The following is a 17,753-nucleotide window of genomic DNA, read 5'->3' on the forward strand; positions in this document are numbered from 1 at the left end:
GGTTGCTGGAGGGGGTGTGGGAGGGGGGATGGGCTAAATGGGTAAGGGGCACTAAGGAATCCTAAAATCATTGTTGCACTATATGCTAACTAATTTGGATATAAATTTAAAAAAAAAAGAAATAAAAAAAAAGAAATAGAACATTTCCAGGGTCCAGAAGTATCTTCACGCCCCTCCCAGCCACTCCTTTTTCCCTCCACTTGAATGACCCTTATGCTGACCATGGATTATTTTTGTCTGCTCTTGAACGTTACATGAATAGATGTAATAGGTACTCTATTTTTATTTTTCCTGGCTTCCTTCGACCTGACATTTGTGACATGCATCCACATCGTTGTATCCTGCAATAATTTGTTCATTTTCATTGCCGTGTAGTATTCCACGGTGGGAATGCGCCACAATTTATTTGTTCAAACTCTCCGATGCGGTGCACGGACTCCTGGGAACCTACACTACAGCAATACACCCCGTCGTGCCTGTGAAGAGGGGTGTGCATGGGTGTATACAACATTCCTACCAATGCTTCCCATTTCTGCTCCCGTGACAGGCATAGCTAATCAATCAGAGCCCCCTTTCTTACAAAGCCCTGATGCAACCTGAAAATCTTTTCAACCAGGATGGAACTAGGAGTTGAAACGTATTCACTATCCCTGGATTAGGCTGCCCCTAGGAGTTAATGATTCTCTGAACCCTGCTTCTGATTTTAGGGAGATGTTAGCAATTGGTTGATACCTGTTCTTGCTTTTGACTTAAAAAAATTTTTTTTTTATTTTTGAGAGAGAGAGAGAGCATGAGTGGGGCAGGGGGGTGCACAGAGAGAGGGGAACAGAGGATCAGAAGCAGGCTCCAGGCTCCGAGCTGTCAGCACAGAGCCTGACACGGGACTCGAACTCATGAACCGTGAGTTCATGACCTGAGCCAAAGTCGGACACTTTTAACTGACTGAGCCACCCGGGTGCCCCTGCTATTGACTTAAAAAAAAATTTTTTTAATTTTTGAGAGAGAGAGAGCATGAGTGGCGGTGGGGGGCAGAGAGAGAGGGGGACAGAGGATCCGAAGCGGGCTCTGCACTGACAGCAGCGAACCGGATGCAGGGCTTGAACCCACAAACTGCAAGATCATGACCTGAGCTGAAGTTGGACGCTCAATGGGTTGAACCACCCAGGTGCCACACCTGCTCTTGCTTCTCCTAAAGGCCTGTTTCTGAGGAAAGTCCAGCTGGCCAGATCTGGACCGTCTTCATTTCCCTTCAGTGACGGAGGAAGGCCTGACCATTGGGCCTAACTGCACGAATCAGCCCCATCCACCCAAGCCCAGAGGCGGCCTCGCGGGGGCTCGGCCTCAGGAGGTGTGAAGGAGAAGAAGGGGAGCAGACACCCGCGGGCTGGATTTTGTGGGGCCAGAAGCAATGGGGGGGTGGTCAGAAGGTTGGGGGGTGGGTGGGTGAGAGCTGGAAAAAGTTTATAGTAACTCAGAAGGTGACGGGTCAGATGGGGCTCCGGGAAGCCCAAAGTCAGGCTGAATGTGCACGGGGACGGCGGGGACTCGCTGACCTGTTGTTGTCCACGTAGCGGATGAGCAGCGGGTAGAGGGCGTACAGGTCCCGGCAGAGCACAGAGAACTCATCCCGCACCAGGAGCTCGCCCTCCTGGGCCTCCGCCTTGGCCTCCAGGCGCAGCTGCTCCTCCTCGGCCACCACCTTCCCCGCCCGCTTGCGCAGCCGCCCGATGGTGGGGATGAAGTGTGAATGCAGCAGCTCCGGCCGGGCCCGGCTCACGATGGGCTGGGCGAACACTGCAGGGGCGAGGCGGACGGAGGGGCACGCGCTGCCGGCCAGCCTCTAACTCCAGCACCTGACCTATGACCTTGGATCCCACGCCTGAGCTCGGGCCCTGACCTCTGACACAGCCCCTGACGCCTGGTCCCAATCACAGCCCTTGACCTGAACCTGTGACGCCAGCCACCTCTGACCCCCCTGTGACCGACTCATAACCTGATAGCTTACCTTGGCCTATGACCTCTCACCCTAATCTTTGACCTGTGACCTAGCCCCTACCCAAACTCTTACCTCACTGTGTGATTTCTGACTATGACCCCTGGTTTCTTACCCCAGCCTCTGACCTCTGACACCGGCCTCTGAGCCCAGCCCCCAAGCTCTAGCTTGGCCCGGTTTCTGACAGAGAACTTCTGAACCAGGAATCCCATCCCTTTAAAGACTCATTTCTTGACCTCTGACCTACAAACCCCTCCGTATCAGGGCCCCTGATGCGTGACCTGGTTCTCTGACCCTCTGTATAAGGAAGCCAGGCCTCTGACCCAATTCCTAACCCTCTCCAAGGCTCTAGCAATTCAGAATCCGGCCTGGAGGACTTCCAGGACCCATCCATCCACCCCAGACCCTGAGAACCCGAGATTCTCACCGCTTGTGATGACTCCTCGCCTTCTGAGCCTGAGAAAACCTGGACTCTGACTCCTGCCAACTCCCAGGAAAACACAGACCCTGGGGATCTCCCTCTCAGACCATGAGATCAAAGGGCCCGAGCCCCAGGACGCTTCGGCCCCAGTCCTCAGGAGCCTGGTGCCCCCCCAGACCCACCGGCGAGCCGCTTCATCCACGACGCCTCGTCAATGCCCAGGTTGTTGACGATGATTCGCAGGATATTCCCCAGCAGGGAGTTGAGGTGGTCAGAGGTGACAGCTGTGCAGGGCGGGGGCGCCCCCGCGGGCAGGGCGGGCGGGGGGGCCTCGGGCCCGCGCTCCCACCAGCGCGGCAGGTAGCTGCACAGCATGGGCAGCGTGATCTCGATGACGTGCGGCATCTCTGTATAGCGGGCCCCCGACTCGGCCAGCCCCCCGATGTCCGCCATGAGCCGCTCCAGCACCGGGATGTCAGGACACATCTCCTCCACGCTGTTGGGGAGCCCCAGGACTGGGGCGCGCAGAGGGGTCAGGGCATTCCAACCCATCACTCCCAGACCTCGGTGTCCCCACCACAAACCCGGGCCCCGACGGGCTCCAGACTCCTCCAGTCTGGAGTGCCCCCAACCTGGGGAATCCTCAGCCCTCGGAGCCCCCCCAAAGCGGGCCCTCCCCCGGCCCGTGCTGGGTAGGACGTTTCCTCACACCCGCCCCAGCCCCACACCACTTACTGGCCCGCTCCCGGGGAGACTTGGTGGTGTACACGGAGCAGGCGTTATACTCGTTCAGCTGAGGCTCCAGGAACGCCACCGGCATGGCCGCTGCCAGGCGGGCCAGGCACTCCCCGAGGGCCGGCCGCAGCCTGGAAGAGGGGCCTGCTTGGCTCTGACACGTCCCCCGCCCGGTGCTGCGTCCCAGCCTCCGTCTCCATAGGAGTGCGTCTCCCCAGAACTCTCTGGAGCCCAGCTGTCCACCCAAAGCACGAACGTGGCCTTTTCCCTGGGTTCTCATGTGCCCTCTCGCTCTAACTGGTGATCCCAGCTCAGGAGAGCCCACCCACACGGGCACTGCCGGGGCCCCTCCTCGGTGCCCCCAGCGTGCTGTGGCTCCTGTGTACCACCCTCACTTCTGCGTGCCTCCTGCCGGGGCGAGCTTGCACCCCGGCAGGGAGCCACCTGCCATCCTGGCCAGCAGGCGCCTGGGGCCGATCGGGCTTCCTTCACTGGCCTTCCCCCGAGTGCCCTCAAGTGGCCACCTCGGTGAACTGCAGCTGCCGCCGAGCATGTCCGTCGTGGAAGACTGCTCATTTCTGTTTTTCACCCACCCCCATCTTCTCCTGCTCCTTCCTTCCCCCATCCCCCCAGCACCCACCCCAGCCCCAAACTATGGCTCTCTCTCCTTACTTTTCCACGTAAGGGTTCCTGGTGGTTCCCAGAGAGTAGATACTGCACAGCGTTCGGTAGCAAGAGACCTGGACGTCATCCACTGAGAGAGAGAGGGAGGGTGAGGGTGGGGGAAGCACCCCGCCCTCCTCCCTCACCTCCAAATACTGGGTAAGAGCTGGGCAGTCGAGAGCCAGCCTGCCATTTACCAGTTTTGTGACTTGAGCAAAGTGCCAACACTCTCTTGGCCTCAGTTTCCCTATCTGTAAAATGGGGATACCTACAGTATCTTCCTCATGGGGTGGTTGTAAGGATCCAAAGATTAATGCTTGGAAACCAGTTGGAAGAGGGCACACAACAGGCACTCAGTAAAGGCTGTTCTTTCCTTGGAGGGGAGTCATGGATCTCTCTGATGATAGCGATGGACACTCTCCAGAAAAATGCAAACATCCAACCCTGACGATAATTTTAGGTCATCCCCCTGCCGACCCCCAGAAGACCAGGTTAGGAACCTCAGCAACTTTACTAATGTCTCGAGATAAAAAGAGGGCAAGGGGGCAGTTCTAGATTGAAGAGACTACGTGGACATAACCACCAAATGCAAGGAGAAAAACCTGACTGGATTCTGAATTCTTTTTTTTAAATCAAAGACATTTTGAGAGTAATGAGGGAAATTCAAGCACAGTCGGGTTAGGTGGTGATAATGATATTGTGATTACATGACAGACAGAAGGTTCTCATTCCAGGAGGTGCAGACTCAGTATTTAGGGATGAGGTGTCACGGTCTGTGGAACTCACATTCTAAAGTTCAACAAAAAGGTCTGCAAATACTTTTGCTCATAAAGTGAAAGGTTAAGCAAATGGGGCAAATTGTGAACAATTCTCTTCTTCTGGCTCTTCTGGACACTTTAAAATTCTCTAAACAGGGGCACCTGGGTGGCTCAGCCGGTTGAGCGTCCGGCTTCGGCTCAGGTCATGATCTCTCAGTCTGTGAGTTCGAGCCCCGTGTCGGGCTCTGGGCTGACAGCTCAGAGCCCGGAGCCTGCTTCGGATTCTGTGTCTCCCTCTCTCTGTGCCCTACCCCACTCACTCTCTGTCTCTCCCTCTCAAAAATAAATAAACATTAAAAAAAATTTTAATTCTCTGAACAAAACGTGAGGGTGGGGGAAGAGCCCCAACCACGTTCAACTTTTCTTCCTTTTGGCAAAAGGTTCTAATTTCAAAGAAACGGTGAACTGAGACATGGCTCAGCATCCGCCAATCCCCACGGCCCATGGCCTGCTGGCCCGTCCTGGACACCTTGCCAGGGTGTTCCCTGGGCCCCTTGGCCCAATTGACCTTGGCATCTCCCCCAGATTCGTTACTGCTCCCAATCCCTGTATCCTGGAGGCCCCACTATCCGAGTGTCGCAGGCCGGGGCCTTGGGCTTCACTCTGGATACCTCCCCTCCACCGCCCATCTCCTCGGCCTCCTGAACATCTCTCCCACCAGCCCCCCCGCCGTCCTTCCCCCGCCCCCCACAGTCCAGACCACATCTCATAAGGCTCTTTCTTTTGAGGACCTGACACTCCACTGGGTGTGGCATCTTGCCTGTGTCTCACTAACACACTGTGCACGTTGTGTTCCCAGATCCCAGGCTGGGTCACACAACAGGTGTGCCATTTGGTGGCAGAAAAACGGCAGACGCTGCTAATAGACTCCCAATATCTGCTCTTAACTTTTCTCTGCTCTTTAGGAACAGACCTCCAATGTTTAGCTGGACACGTGACCTCCCAGAATAAAGGCTACTTTCGCAGCCCCCCTTGCGGTGACATGTGGCCGCATGCTGAATTCTGGCCAACGAGACGGATGTAAGCAGGACTGACACAGACCACATCTAGGTCGTTCTTGTAAAAGAATTGCAGTGCCCTCCTCTTTGCTTCCTCTCTCCTCTTACAGACTAGAATGGGGATGTAATGAACGCCGTGCCATCCGGGACCCTGCGGATAAAGGCAGTATTTCCAAGATGGCAGGGTAACAAGATGGAGGGAGCCTGGGCTTCTGACATGGTGATGCACTCACAAGTAGGCTCTTACATGAGAAAGAAATACACCCCTTTCTTGTTTAAGCTACAGTGACTTAGGGTCTTTTGTTAGAAGCTGCTGAACTCAGGGGTCTCTGGGTGGCTCGGTTGGTTAAGCGTCTGACTTCAGATCAGGTCATGATCTCACGGTTCATAGGTTCGAGCTCTGCGTCAGGCTCTGTGCTGACAGCTCAGAGCCTGAAGCCTGTTTCGGATTCTGTGTCTCCCTCTGTCTCTCCCCTCCCTTGCTCATATTCGGTCTCTGTCTCTCAAAATAAATAAACGTTAAAAAAAAAAAAAAAAGCTGCTGAACTTATATCCTCATTAACTCATTCTGTCTCATGAACTCATTCTGTTACCTACCAATTCACTGAATGCACACTCAGACACCTGGGGATTCTGTCGGGCACACGGGGATGGCTGGTGTCAGCAGAATCGCACCCCACCCCCGGCCCCAGTCCTGCCCTTGGGGTCAGGGGTCCTTACGGATAACATCGTCTCCGAACTGGTGCTGGGCGATGTGCTGGAAAAGCGTGGTGAGGACCGGCAGCAGGGCCACCGTGGTGTAGGTGAGGTTCTGGCCCACACCCTTCACCTGCGTGCGTGCTTGGGACACCTTGCCCAGACGAAGGTTCTCCACCATCTTCTCGATGTCCTCTGAGGCGCTCTCAAAGAAGGAGCGGAGGCCGGCCTTCACGATCTCGGGGCCTGACTTCATCACCGTCCTAGGAGGGAAGCCGGGGCGCGCCAGTTCTAGAATCTGAGATTCGGGATTTCAGGAGGTCAAGGAGAACAGGGGTTTGGGGCGGGGGTGGCCACCAGGCCCCATACCTGGCATCCAGGGAGCGTGCCAGGATGTGAAGACAGTTGACCACAGCTGGGGCATCCGTCCCTGGGGAAGGGAGACGGGAGAGGGTGAAGGAAGGGCTACAAGGGCAGCGCCTTCCCCTACATCCACCTCCCCCCCGCCCCACCTCCACCTGGACCCCCACAGGACCTGGTCCTTCCCCAAACCCACTCTGCCTGCACCTCCCCCATCCCAGCCCTGACCTTCGGGCCATCACTGTCTGAGGATGAGTCTGTGTCCCCACCGGCCTGGGGGCTCCACGAGGGCGGGGCCCAGGGCTGTCCCAGGCACAGCCCTGTCCCTAGGACTACCCAGGCCGTGTCTGGGTCCAGAGGAACAACACGGTGGAGGTTGTTCAAATTGAGGCCTGAACCGGGAGTTGTTTCTTCAGGGTGGGGTTGGAGATTGCAGGGAGAGAGGGAAGGTTAGAGAGAAGAACCGGGGGCGGGGAGCTACTTACCAAAGAGAGAAACTCGGTGCCGCACAAGAGCCGCAAGCTTGCAGAAGAGGCTGAAGAAAGAAAGGGACATAAGGACGGGGGAAACAGACAGTGAGGACACCACGGGGCAAGGACAGCAGCGGCACAGTTAGGGACAGGGACAGAGGGACAGAAGACACAGCCAGGAGGACATAGGATGGTGGAGAAGAGAACGAAGGTGACAGGAAGGGTGGGGAAGGGGCAGAGAGATGAGCAAGCTTGAGAGTAACGGGCAGACACGGGGGGTGCTGGGGGGTGGGGAGGCTGGTCTGCCTTTCTGACAGGGCGACCAATTCGTCCCATTTGCCTGAAAGTCCTACATCCTGGGAGACCCCTCAGTCCTGGGCACAAGAGGACAGGGAGTCACCCTCACCCTTCAGTCACCTCTGTAGGTAGAGTGGTCAGTGCCCAACACCCAGGACAGAGCCCAGACAGTCCCAGGTTGGGAGGACAGGGTCCAGGATTGCAATCCTGCGAGGTCAGGAGGCGGGGTCAGGGGTCCCAGGGTAGCCCACCTGGTGATCATTTCCTTCTCCTTGTTGGAGGCGTGGCCACCACTGCCCAGCACTTTGGCCGGTGTGGACAGGAAATAGAGGCAGTGGTTGGTGAAATACTGGTTGATCAGAGGGAGCAGGATCTGGGGGTGGGGTGGGGAAGAGACGAGGCGGGCTGGGTGAAGGGGGACTGGGTGAAGGGGCCCACCAGTCCCCAGCCCCCTCCAGCTTCTCAGTCCACCTCTCACCTTGGCAAAGAATTTAATCTCCTGTTCGTGGGGGGACTTTTCCACTCGTCCGCTGCTGACCACAGCCTCTGGTGGCGGAGGGAAAAGAGAGGTGATGGTGGGTTCAAGGCTGGGGAACTCAGAAGGTGCCTAGGGAGGGAGGGGACTCGAGGGTTAAGGGAGGAAAAGATGGGAGATTAATGCTTGGTATAAAGCCACCTCTGTTGGCTTTGAGGTAAACCTCTCTCTCCTGTCTTTCCTGTGTTTCCCCCTAACTCCTTGATCAAGCCCTTCCTGCGGCTGAAAATGGGGAAGAGGATAAACTAGGATGGAGTAAGGTCATGGAACATCCGCTTCCTCACCAGCCCTCTTCTTCCTGAACTTCAGTACTTGGCACTGAGTCAATGTGGAATGAATGAATGAATGAATGAATGAATGAATGAAACAAGAAGTCAATGTTGGCAGACTAGAATTAATTTTAAAGCAGAAGTCAATTTCAGGTAATAATAACAGTGAGAGTAATAATTAATGATAATAATAATGCTAATAATGTCCCTGGCCCTCGCACGATCTCCTCCCAACTTGGAGGTCTGTACAGTTGGTCCCCTCCTTCGTTTTACAGATGAGGGAACTGAGATGAAATAACTCAGCCCAGGTCACCCAGCAAGAACAGGACAGAACTGTGACTGGTTACGGTGGACAGATGGGGAAACCGAGGCACAGAGAGGAGAGGGAGTTGCAGAGAGGCGCTCAGCATGGAGGATCAGCATGTGGGATTCGAGGCGAGGTGTGTGAGTGCGTCCTGCTGTGCCACTCATCTGAGGGGGTCTGGGGGTCCTGGGGGGCTCTCAGGGGGAATGTTGGGATCTCTGGGGGAAGCTGGGAGGGATTCTAGGGGCCAGCTGTGATTCTTAGTGGGGTGTAAGAGGCACGTATGGGGCACACCAACAGCCTCCATCCCCCAAAGAGGCCCAGAATCTGCCCAATCCTCACCCTCTTTGGTCCCTACGCCCACAATCTGTCCCTAACGCAGCCAAGGGGAGTCTGTGAACACCTGAAGCAGGTCAGGGCTCTCTCCTGCTCAGAACCCTCCCGTGGTGCTATTCCACTTGGGGTAAAAAGCCACAGTCCTCCCCATGCCTGCAAAGCCCTACGTGATCTGCCCCGTCTCCTCCCGCTGTCCGCACTCAGTCACTCTGCTTCAGCCAGTTGGGCCTCCTGTTTCCCCAGGGACTTCTCAGAACCTTCGCACTGGCTGTTCCTCTGCCTGGAATACTCTCCTCGGATATATGGCCAGCCCCCTCCCAGCTCCTTCAAAGTCTTCCCAATTACTCTATTTAAAATTTAAAGGGCTCCACTCCCCCAACGCCCCCCTCCCCACAACTCCCAGTCTTCCTTAGCTGGTTCTAGTGTATTCTTCTTCCCCAAACACTAACTGCCTTCTAAAAACTTAAGGTATCTGACGTTAATCGTCTGAAGGCACCACAGGAATGTAAACGCTGGAGGACAAGGATCTTTGTCTCGTTCACTGCTGTGGTCTCGACACCTGGAAGGAACAGTGTCTGGCACAATAATGAGGTGAGGGGAGGGAAGGAGAAATGCATGCGCCGGGTCCTTGGGTGAACCTGTAGCTATGGCAGGCATGGGGAGGGACTCCCCCGTACCCAGGTGGGCGATAAACTCCTGGGAAATGTCCATCCAGCGCAGCAACTGCTGCAGGAAGCCAAAGGCGAACCGTTTCTCGATGGAAGACGTGTCCAGCTCCATGTCCTTAAGGCCTCTGCGTGGACAGGCAGAGAGGGGTCAGCCCTGTTCCCCGCTCCTCTCCAGTTCCCCTCTGCTTTCCTACCGCCGGCCGCTGCAGGCTTCTGCCCCACGCCAGGTCCCCCCTCGAGCTCCTAGCGGTTCCCTGGCCCCGCCTCTCCTCCTCAGGCCCCGCCCTCTTAGCCTCCTGTCATCCCCGGCCTTGCCTCTCCTCCCAGGCCTAGCCCCTCCCCTCTCTGGCCCCAAACAGTCCCCCAGGCCCCACCCTCTTAGCCTCCTCCCCTCCCAGGTCCTAACTCTTCTCCCGAGGCCCCACCCTCCCGGCCCCCCACTCTCTGACCTTGCTCCCCGCTCTGAGGAGGCCCCCCCATCTTGGCTTCCTCTCCCTGGCCCCTCCCCCACTCTCCAGGGCCCACCCTCATAGCCACCTCCTTTTTCTGGCCCCACCTCTGCTCTCCGGGCCCCACCCCTCTCAGCCACCTGCCTTCCCTGGCTCCGCCGCTTTACCCCAGCCCAGCTTTTCCCAGTTTTGGCCTGGCTCGTTCCTCTCACATTCCCCGCCCCTCCCTGGCCGGGCTTGCAGCCCACGTGCCTGGTGACAGCATAGCCGTTCATCTGCAGGAACTTTAGCAGTTCCTGGGCCTTCTCTCGGTCTCGTGCCTTCTCCTTGGCTGTCAGGGTGTCGTAGGGGACCAGCAGGGGGTGGGTCCCACCACCTGGAGCCGCAAAGACCAGAAATCAGAGGACTGGGGAGACCCAGGCCACTCTCACTGAAGTGGTTCTTGCTGCTGAGAGCACGCATAGAGTAATAAAAACAGAGGTAAGAGAACTGAATCATGGCTTTCAGAGGATCGTCATATGCTCACCACAGCCCTATGGTAGTAGATGTTGTTATTATCGGGGGTGGCGAAAGCAATGGTTCAAAGTCACACAACTCTAGTCCCTTGGGACTCTGGAGTGAGGGGACTTCGGTGAAGAGGGGCCTGTGCGGGGATGGGACGGACGCTCTCACCCTTGGCCTCCAGCTCCTGCTTCTTCTTCCGCCCCCACGTGTTGTGGTAATTTTCCGCCAGTTGTTCTGCCATGGCCTGGAATGGACGAAAGAGTCAAGGCCCGGACTCAGAGGATGTCCTTCTCAACCCCAACAAACACCTCCATGCCTCTAGATAAAGGATCAGGGGTTTCACCTGCAGCTCCCGGGACAGGGTAACTCCGCTGAGGTCCGGGGGCTGGGGGTTGTAGCCTTCTCGCGGATCATAAGTCTGGGAGGATGAGGGAGAAATGGGGGTGCTTGATGGACTAGCAGGAAGTCCGGGCCCCAACACAGTTTACCTCCTCCACTGGCCCTAGACCCCTGCTCTTCGCCCCCCCCCCCCCCATAAGGCCCTGTCGCTAAGTCACGCCCTCCTCTCCTCTGCCCTTCGCAGTTCTTCAGACCCACGCCCACTCCCTTCCCAGATCTCTCAGCCTTGGCGGGCATCTGGCTCCGGGGCCCCAAGATTTCCCTGACCCCCGCCCCCCCCTCCCCCACGTCCTTTCCTTGGCCCTTCTCCCTTTTCAACCCCACCTCCCGCCTGGCCCCACACTCTCCTGGCCCCGCCCCCGCCGCTCACCACCTCCCATGACCCCGCCCTCTGCCCCGGCCCCGCCCCCACCTGGGCACTTTGGGATATCTTCCGCGTTTTCTTCTTTTCTGTCTTCTCCTCTTCTCCCTCCCTGGCCTTCTCTATCGTCCATTCCCAAGCAATCATGGCCTTCAAGGACTCCTTGATGGGCCAACGGTAAATCTCTTTGTCCTGGGGTGGACAGGAAGGCGTGGAGGTGGTGAGATGGCATGGGAGGGAGGTAGAGGGAGGAGTCCCTGCCTCAGCCTTACTGGCCTCCAGTGTCCTAAGAAGTGGAAAGCCTCGACTACGTGGCTAGGAGGAAGTGGTCCAGCTCGGATTCGAACTCCGGTCTCTTACCTGCTCTGTAACAGAGTCTCCCAAACAAAACTCTCATGATCTCATTTTACTCTGGAGATTCCGAGAAGTTAAATGGCACAGTCAAGGAATCGAATCCAGTCTGACTCTTTCTAAGAGAAGGAACACTAGAAGTCCGGGGTCTGGGGAGGCAGCCACGTTTGAGGGAGGGCAAAGTCCATGCATGCGGAGCCCTAACCCGCAGCCCCAGCTAGATCCAAGCTGATGAAGCTGCCTCACTCCTCTCTGAACGCTCGAATTTGGAGGTTTCATTTTGGACCCTCAGCATTGGGCCCTGAGATTTGCTCACCTTCTCTGAAAAGGTCTTATAGGGCCTCAGCATGGGGTGGGTCTTCAGTTCCTCATCTATGTTCTCCCCATAGGACCAGTTGTTCTGGATCTGGAGGTGGAGAGGGGACAGGTCGCACCACCATGGAGGTGGGGGCAGGGGGCAGGATGAGGAGGAGAGAGCAGCCCGGGAGACGCAGAGGGGAAACCCTGGAGGGGCGGAGGGCTCTGGAAGAGGCTTTGGGGTCTCCGAAGAGTTTGGGGTCCCAGGGAAATCTGGGGCCTCAGGGAAGACCTGGGTCTGGGGTGGGGGGGCAGGTGGGGTCTTGAGAAAGGCTGGCAGGAACGGGGGCTGCTGGGGGGTGAGGGAGGACCCTGACGCCAACCTTGTCGAAGGCCCACTTCTCATGTGTGTACTCCGCAAACTTGTTGATGAAGGAGTCCAGCTTCTCCGGGATGATCACACTATTAGGGGGGATGGGGTGGGCAGATGTTAGCGCTGGCCCATCCTTCATGTCCGAATCCTTCTCCCTCTCCCGGCCCCCGGTCCCCACCCCGCTCCTGCCCCCAGGCCTCCTCACTTGAGGGTCTCCACGGGCCGAGGGTCAAAGTTGCCTTCAGCATCCACCGTGGCCTTTTTCTCGGCCTTGGATGAATATGAGGCGTCCACGTAGTCGGGGGGCAGGGCCCCTGCGATGGCGCACAGACAGGGCATGGCCATGCGGTACAGCTCTGGATCATACTTCTGGGGATGCCGGGGGGGGGGGGGGTCACTGCAGGCCTGGCTGAGCCTTCAAATCCTGGAGCCCTAGGGCCTCAAACTCACCCCTCTGCTAATCAACCCCTCTTCCCTGAGCCCCCAGACATCAGTTATGGTCTCTCCCCCTGAAACCCAAACCTCAGCCCACCTGGACCCTCCAAACCACCCCGGCATCACCCCTCTCCAAGCCCCCAGACTAGCGCCCATCGCCTCTTCTGTAACAGCCAAACCAGAGACCCAACTCCTAGATTCTCCTGGATCCAAACCTGCAGAACTAGCTCCCTCCCTGAACCCCTGAATTGGTAATTTCATTCTGGACCCCCCCACTTTGGCCCCCAAGCCCTCCCAGCAGGCTCCTTTAGGTGCCCCCCCCCCCACGTGCCCGGACCTTGTGGGCCAGTGAGTCAAAGATGCCCCAGAAGAGTTTACGAGTGAGGTGCAGCTCTTCCTCTGAGGTGACCCCGAAGCTAGCCCAGCCTGTGGGGAGGCAGTAATACTTCCAGCAGCGCTCATAGTGGTTGGTGAGGAGCTGGGTGGGAGCAAGAGGGCGACACACAAATGAGGGGCGCGTAGTAGGTGGCCGGCAAAAGCAAAGCCAAGGAGGCCGGGGCTTTTAAATTATGAAGGGGACGTGGGTCATGCAGGTACTAAGGGAAAGTGCTTATTGGGGAGTGGTCTGGGGCCGTTTATGATAATTCAGCGCTCTAACGTGGAGTCAGGATAGGCATTGGGCCAGGGCCGGGTTTGTCTGTTGTCGTTTTACACAAATAAGTATGTTAAGATTAATCCACGGGTAGGGTTGTGTGCAAACGGAAGTATGGACAGAGTGATCTGCGCTTCTGTGAATTACCATGGCGGGCAAATACACGCAGAGCCCCATGCAAATATATGGTAATTGGGAAGAGGACCTCCACATCCAATAGGCAAATCTGAAATGGGGGTTGATTCAGATGTATTGTGTAAATCAGTCCAGACAAGGGGTGTCTCCTTATGCAAACCAGCATGCAAACGAAAAAACTAACAGGAAAGACTGCGAATATTCAGAGTAGCTGTGGTGCTATGTATTCAGATGAATGCACTCGTTGGAAAAGCGTAAGGCTGGTGGTCTGGGCGTGCGAGTAAGCGCGCTGATTAGGAAAAGCGGTGTGCTCACGCAAAGACGTGCTAATCTAGGCGAGGACTGGCTCACTGTGAGGCAAATTAAACGCTAACTAGGGAGCGTTAGAGGCCCCGACGACGCCAAGCGACCGTCCTGGAAATCCTAGTGCGGCAATGAGAACGCCTCAGAGGTTTCCGTGGGGACGCCGCCCTCGCTTGGCGGGTTAACGGGGCCGGGCGGTGCGTCACAAAAGAGCCCCGAGGCGGCCCGAGGGCGGCGCACGCCGGAGAGGGCTCGCCCTCACTCACCTTGAGCGGCATCTTGGCGAACTCGTTAAGGATGGGCACGTCGAACACCAGGCGCCGCAGCAGGTGCTGCAGCATGGACGGGCGGATGTACCTGCGGAGACAGGCGCGGGGCGGTGGGGGTCTCGCCCCCAGGCCGGCCGCCCCCCGCGGGCCCGCCCCCGCCCCCGCCCCCCGGCCCCGCCCCACCTGCACAGCGACATGAGACATTCCTCGATGACGTCGCGCTGCGCCTTGGTGAGCGAGCGGCCGCGGGACAGGCGGTACACCGTGTGAAGCATGGAGTCCACCATGATGGCGCGGTGCTCGGTCCCCGCGAAGAGCGGCGCACACTTGGTGATGAGCGGCAGCACCGCCAGGCACAGGTAGCGGTTCAGCGCCAGGGCCATCTCCGTGGTGCTGAAAGTGGCCTGGCGAGCAGAGCGGGGGCCTCAGGCCTGCTTCGCGCCCCTGGCTTCGGATCTTCCCCCCACACCTGCTCCTCCCAGTCTCTACGATCTCTTGGAACCATGCAAATTTTCAAACCCACCGCGGCCGAGGCACTAAGTAGTGAGCCCTCGTTATCCAGAGTAGACAGCCCTGCAGACAAAGTTCTGCATGCTTCTGTCCTCTCCCTCACCCTTTTTCCTGTGATACTTTTATACAACCCCAGCCATTTACCACTCCACCCATAGATATTCAGCTTTGTGTCTCCATTCAGACACCTGCTTCCGTTTAACACCCCACGCTGCCGTTTTCGCACCTAACAGAATTAACAGTCGCGTAAAGTCCTTCCCCAACTTTCTCCAAGTGTCTCACTTGTAGCCGGGACTGTTTGGATCAGGGCACCAGGAAGGCCCCCCTACTGCATTTGGCTGCTGGGTCTCAGGTCTTTTCATCTGTAACGGTCTCCTTTCCTCCTCTTTTCAATGCTATTTATTTGCCAGAAAAACTGGATCATTTATCCACGGAGTTTCCCATGCTTTGGTTTGGGCTGGTCACGTCCACTCACTGTCTCCAATGCCTCACCTGCCAGACCCTCGTAAACCCTCGCCAGTAAGGCTTTTACCCCACCGCCTCACTGAAAGTGCTCATCGAGGTCACCAGTGACCTCCATTTGGCCACACCAGTGGTCAGTTCTCAGTCTTCATCTTACTCGGCTTTGTCCCCTACTATTCTCTAACGATATAACAATTAAATATCTATATAACTATTATTGTTGCTGTTGAGCGCAAGTCTTTGTCTCCTTGGTGCTGAGCCATCACCGAGAATGATCATTTCTTAAATAAGAAAGATGAGATGTTGAAGATTTCCACCCACCCTCGCCCAGAACTCAGAGTTCCTCTTGGTTTCATTTTCTGTCTTGATGGGGGGTGGGGAGGGAGGATTCTGATAGGTACACATGCCCAGAACAAACAGAAGCGCTGCCGCTGTGCCCTTGACCATCCTGCACCCTCACGGGCGGCGGGGAGGGTGGCTCGGCAGGGGCGGGGCTGCTCACCGTGTCCAGCGAGGCGGCCGCCCGCATGTCGGGCAGGAACCCCACGTCCAGCACGTGCAGCAGGAAGTCCTGGTTCTCGATGCCATACACCCGGTCCAGGAAGAGCACCATGGATGCCTTGTGGTCCGGCACGAAAGATGCCGACATCTTTGGCTGTACCAGAGCCCCGTCTGCGGGCCACGAGGGCAGGGGGTCAGGGCTGCCCTTCGGCCCCACCCGCTCCCTCCCCAGCCTCCCTTCCTTGCCGAGTCCTGCCCCCTCTGCACCTTTGCCCAGCGTGGGGATCTGCAGCGGGAGGCTGATGATGCCCACAAGGTCATCCAGGGGCACGAGGGAGCGCAGGATGGCGCGGATCCGCAGGGCCTCGCCCTTGCCGGCTTGGATTAGCTGGAAGATGGAAGGGGGCACGTCATCCAGCACCCTCTGCCCCATTTGGTCGTTAGTCCATCCATCCCTTCCTGACCCACCGGCAGGCAGAGCAGGACTCCTCGTGGGGCGAGCTCTCGATCTCCCAGCCCTGACTCCTCTGCTCCTAGTGCTCCTCTGCTGAAGCCCCGACTGTCCCCGGCTCTCAGTGCTTGGTCCCCGCCCCCCCCCCCCCCCCCCCCCCGCCGCTGGACTGGGAGTTCCGTGAGAGCCAGGCCTAGGGCAGTCTTGGTCACTGTTGTGTCCCCAGGATTGGCTAGCCTAAGACCACCCACATCACGAGAGCTCCGTCAGTGTCGTCAGGTGCCCGACTGAAGAGGTTCGAGGTCGCCCAGGCGTGCCCCTCCCCGTCCCTGGACCTCCAGCTCTCACATGCATCTCTGGCGCACAGCGTCCCAGCAGGTCGATCAAGGCAGCGTAGAAGGACATGATGGCGTGTCCCAGGTGCACCCGGCTCTCCTCGGGGGGCTCCTCCCCAAAGCTGCAGAAGGAGGGGGGTGGCGTGTGGGGGAGGCAGCAAGGGGCACGGGGAAGTTGGGCTCTGCCGCTGAGAAGGGGGTGGGAGACTCACTGCTCACGCCGCCGGTCCCTGCGGACGCCCGGGCCATCCCGCGCCGGGTCCTCAGAGATGCGAATGGCCTCTTCGATGGCGGCCAGCAGCCCCGAGCCGCCCTCACCCCGCAGGGCAGGCCCGAAGCACTCGGGCTTGCGGATGAGCAGCCGCACCACCACGTTGGCGTTCTCCTCCACACTCTCACCTGGCGGCTCCGGCGGGTCCGGAGGCCTCATGAGCCGCGGCCCCGGGGACCCTGCCCCGGCAGCCCAGGACCCAGCACCTCAAGGGTTAACCCCGGGCCCCCACTGGCCTCTGGACCCTGCCCCAGCCCGCCTGGAGGAATCCCTGCCGAGCCAGGACGGGGACCACACCCTGAGGGAGGCTGGCTGGGTTGGGGACCCCCGGCCTCCTGTCCCGCCACCGCCAACTCCTGACTCACCGTTGACGAAGACGGCGAAGCGCAAAAAGTCCAGGTAGCGCTCACCGCCAATAGGGTTCCAGCCGATGTCTGGGTACCCTTTGGCCAGGAGCATGGGGCAGCTTTGAAGGCCACAACCCGCCAGGTAGGACACGACCTGGGAGTGGAGACGGGCTCAGACCGAGGCCAGGCCCGCACCACCTCCTCCCCAAGGCTCCCTTCCCTGCCCATCGCTGGAGCTCTGCGACCTCATTCACGTCTGGATCTCTCGGCGAACGATAATCCTCACCCTGAGCCCTCACCTCCCACCTGGACCGTCACATGGTCTCCTGCCTGGGTTCCCTGCTCCCCCAGTCTATCCCACGCACAGAAGGACCCTGCAAACAGCCTGAGTCAGGCCACGTCCCTTCCCTGCTTAGAACCCTCCTGTGGCACCATCTGGCTCCAGGTAAAATGCAGAGGCCCCACAAGACCCTCTGCACAATCTTCCCTGTCACCTCCCTGCCCTCACTTCCCACCCCTCACTCCCCCTGCTCTAACCAAACTGGTCTCAAACTCATGAAGCTCACTTCTGCCTCGGGGTCTTTGCACTGGCGGTTCCCCTGCCTGGAATGCTCTTCCCCTGATGTCCACATGGCCCCTCTCCTCCTTCAGAGCTTTACTTGAAAGTCACTTTCTCAGGGAGGCATTCTCTGATCACACTTGTCTCAACTTGGACACCCTCCTGACACTTGATGTTTCTTTCCCCTGCTCGCTTTTTTCATCCTTAACACTCGTCACTAGCTAAT

General features: G+C 57.9%; 1 protein-coding gene across 4 annotated transcripts in view; it reads right to left on the reverse strand.

The window, feature by feature from the left end:
• The window catches only part of RYR1 (ryanodine receptor 1), a 117,222-nt gene that overhangs the window by 51,596 nt on the left and 47,873 nt on the right, over positions 1 to 17,753 (reverse strand). For all 4 annotated transcript variants that reach the window (XM_078438458.2, XM_078438459.2, XM_078438457.2 and 1 more), the window contains exons 43-67: positions 16,987 to 17,122; positions 16,563 to 16,749; positions 16,364 to 16,472; positions 15,832 to 15,952; positions 15,566 to 15,735; positions 14,275 to 14,495; positions 14,089 to 14,179; positions 13,070 to 13,210; positions 12,503 to 12,666; positions 12,308 to 12,386; positions 11,944 to 12,033; positions 11,328 to 11,468; positions 10,860 to 10,934; positions 10,685 to 10,760; positions 10,265 to 10,388; positions 9,573 to 9,688; positions 7,930 to 7,997; positions 7,703 to 7,824; positions 7,170 to 7,219; positions 6,694 to 6,754; positions 6,349 to 6,587; positions 3,822 to 3,903; positions 3,150 to 3,280; positions 2,597 to 2,929; positions 1,554 to 1,794 (exon numbers count right to left, since the gene is read on the reverse strand). In XM_078438458.2, coding sequence (XP_078294584.1) covers positions 1,554 to 1,794; positions 2,597 to 2,929; positions 3,150 to 3,280; positions 3,822 to 3,903; positions 6,349 to 6,587; positions 6,694 to 6,754; positions 7,170 to 7,219; positions 7,703 to 7,824; positions 7,930 to 7,997; positions 9,573 to 9,688; positions 10,265 to 10,388; positions 10,685 to 10,760; positions 10,860 to 10,934; positions 11,328 to 11,468; positions 11,944 to 12,033; positions 12,308 to 12,386; positions 12,503 to 12,666; positions 13,070 to 13,210; positions 14,089 to 14,179; positions 14,275 to 14,495; positions 15,566 to 15,735; positions 15,832 to 15,952; positions 16,364 to 16,472; positions 16,563 to 16,749; positions 16,987 to 17,122 — 3,368 coding nt within the window. The remainder of the gene's footprint in view (positions 1 to 1,553; positions 1,795 to 2,596; positions 2,930 to 3,149; positions 3,281 to 3,821; positions 3,904 to 6,348; positions 6,588 to 6,693; positions 6,755 to 7,169; positions 7,220 to 7,702; positions 7,825 to 7,929; positions 7,998 to 9,572; positions 9,689 to 10,264; positions 10,389 to 10,684; positions 10,761 to 10,859; positions 10,935 to 11,327; positions 11,469 to 11,943; positions 12,034 to 12,307; positions 12,387 to 12,502; positions 12,667 to 13,069; positions 13,211 to 14,088; positions 14,180 to 14,274; positions 14,496 to 15,565; positions 15,736 to 15,831; positions 15,953 to 16,363; positions 16,473 to 16,562; positions 16,750 to 16,986; positions 17,123 to 17,753) is intronic.

The sequence above is a fragment of the Panthera onca genome, chromosome E2, assembly GCF_046562875.1.
Source record: "Panthera onca isolate mPanOnc1 chromosome E2, mPanOnc1 haplotype 2, whole genome shotgun sequence".
NCBI classification, from domain to species: Eukaryota; Metazoa; Chordata; class Mammalia; order Carnivora; family Felidae; genus Panthera; species Panthera onca.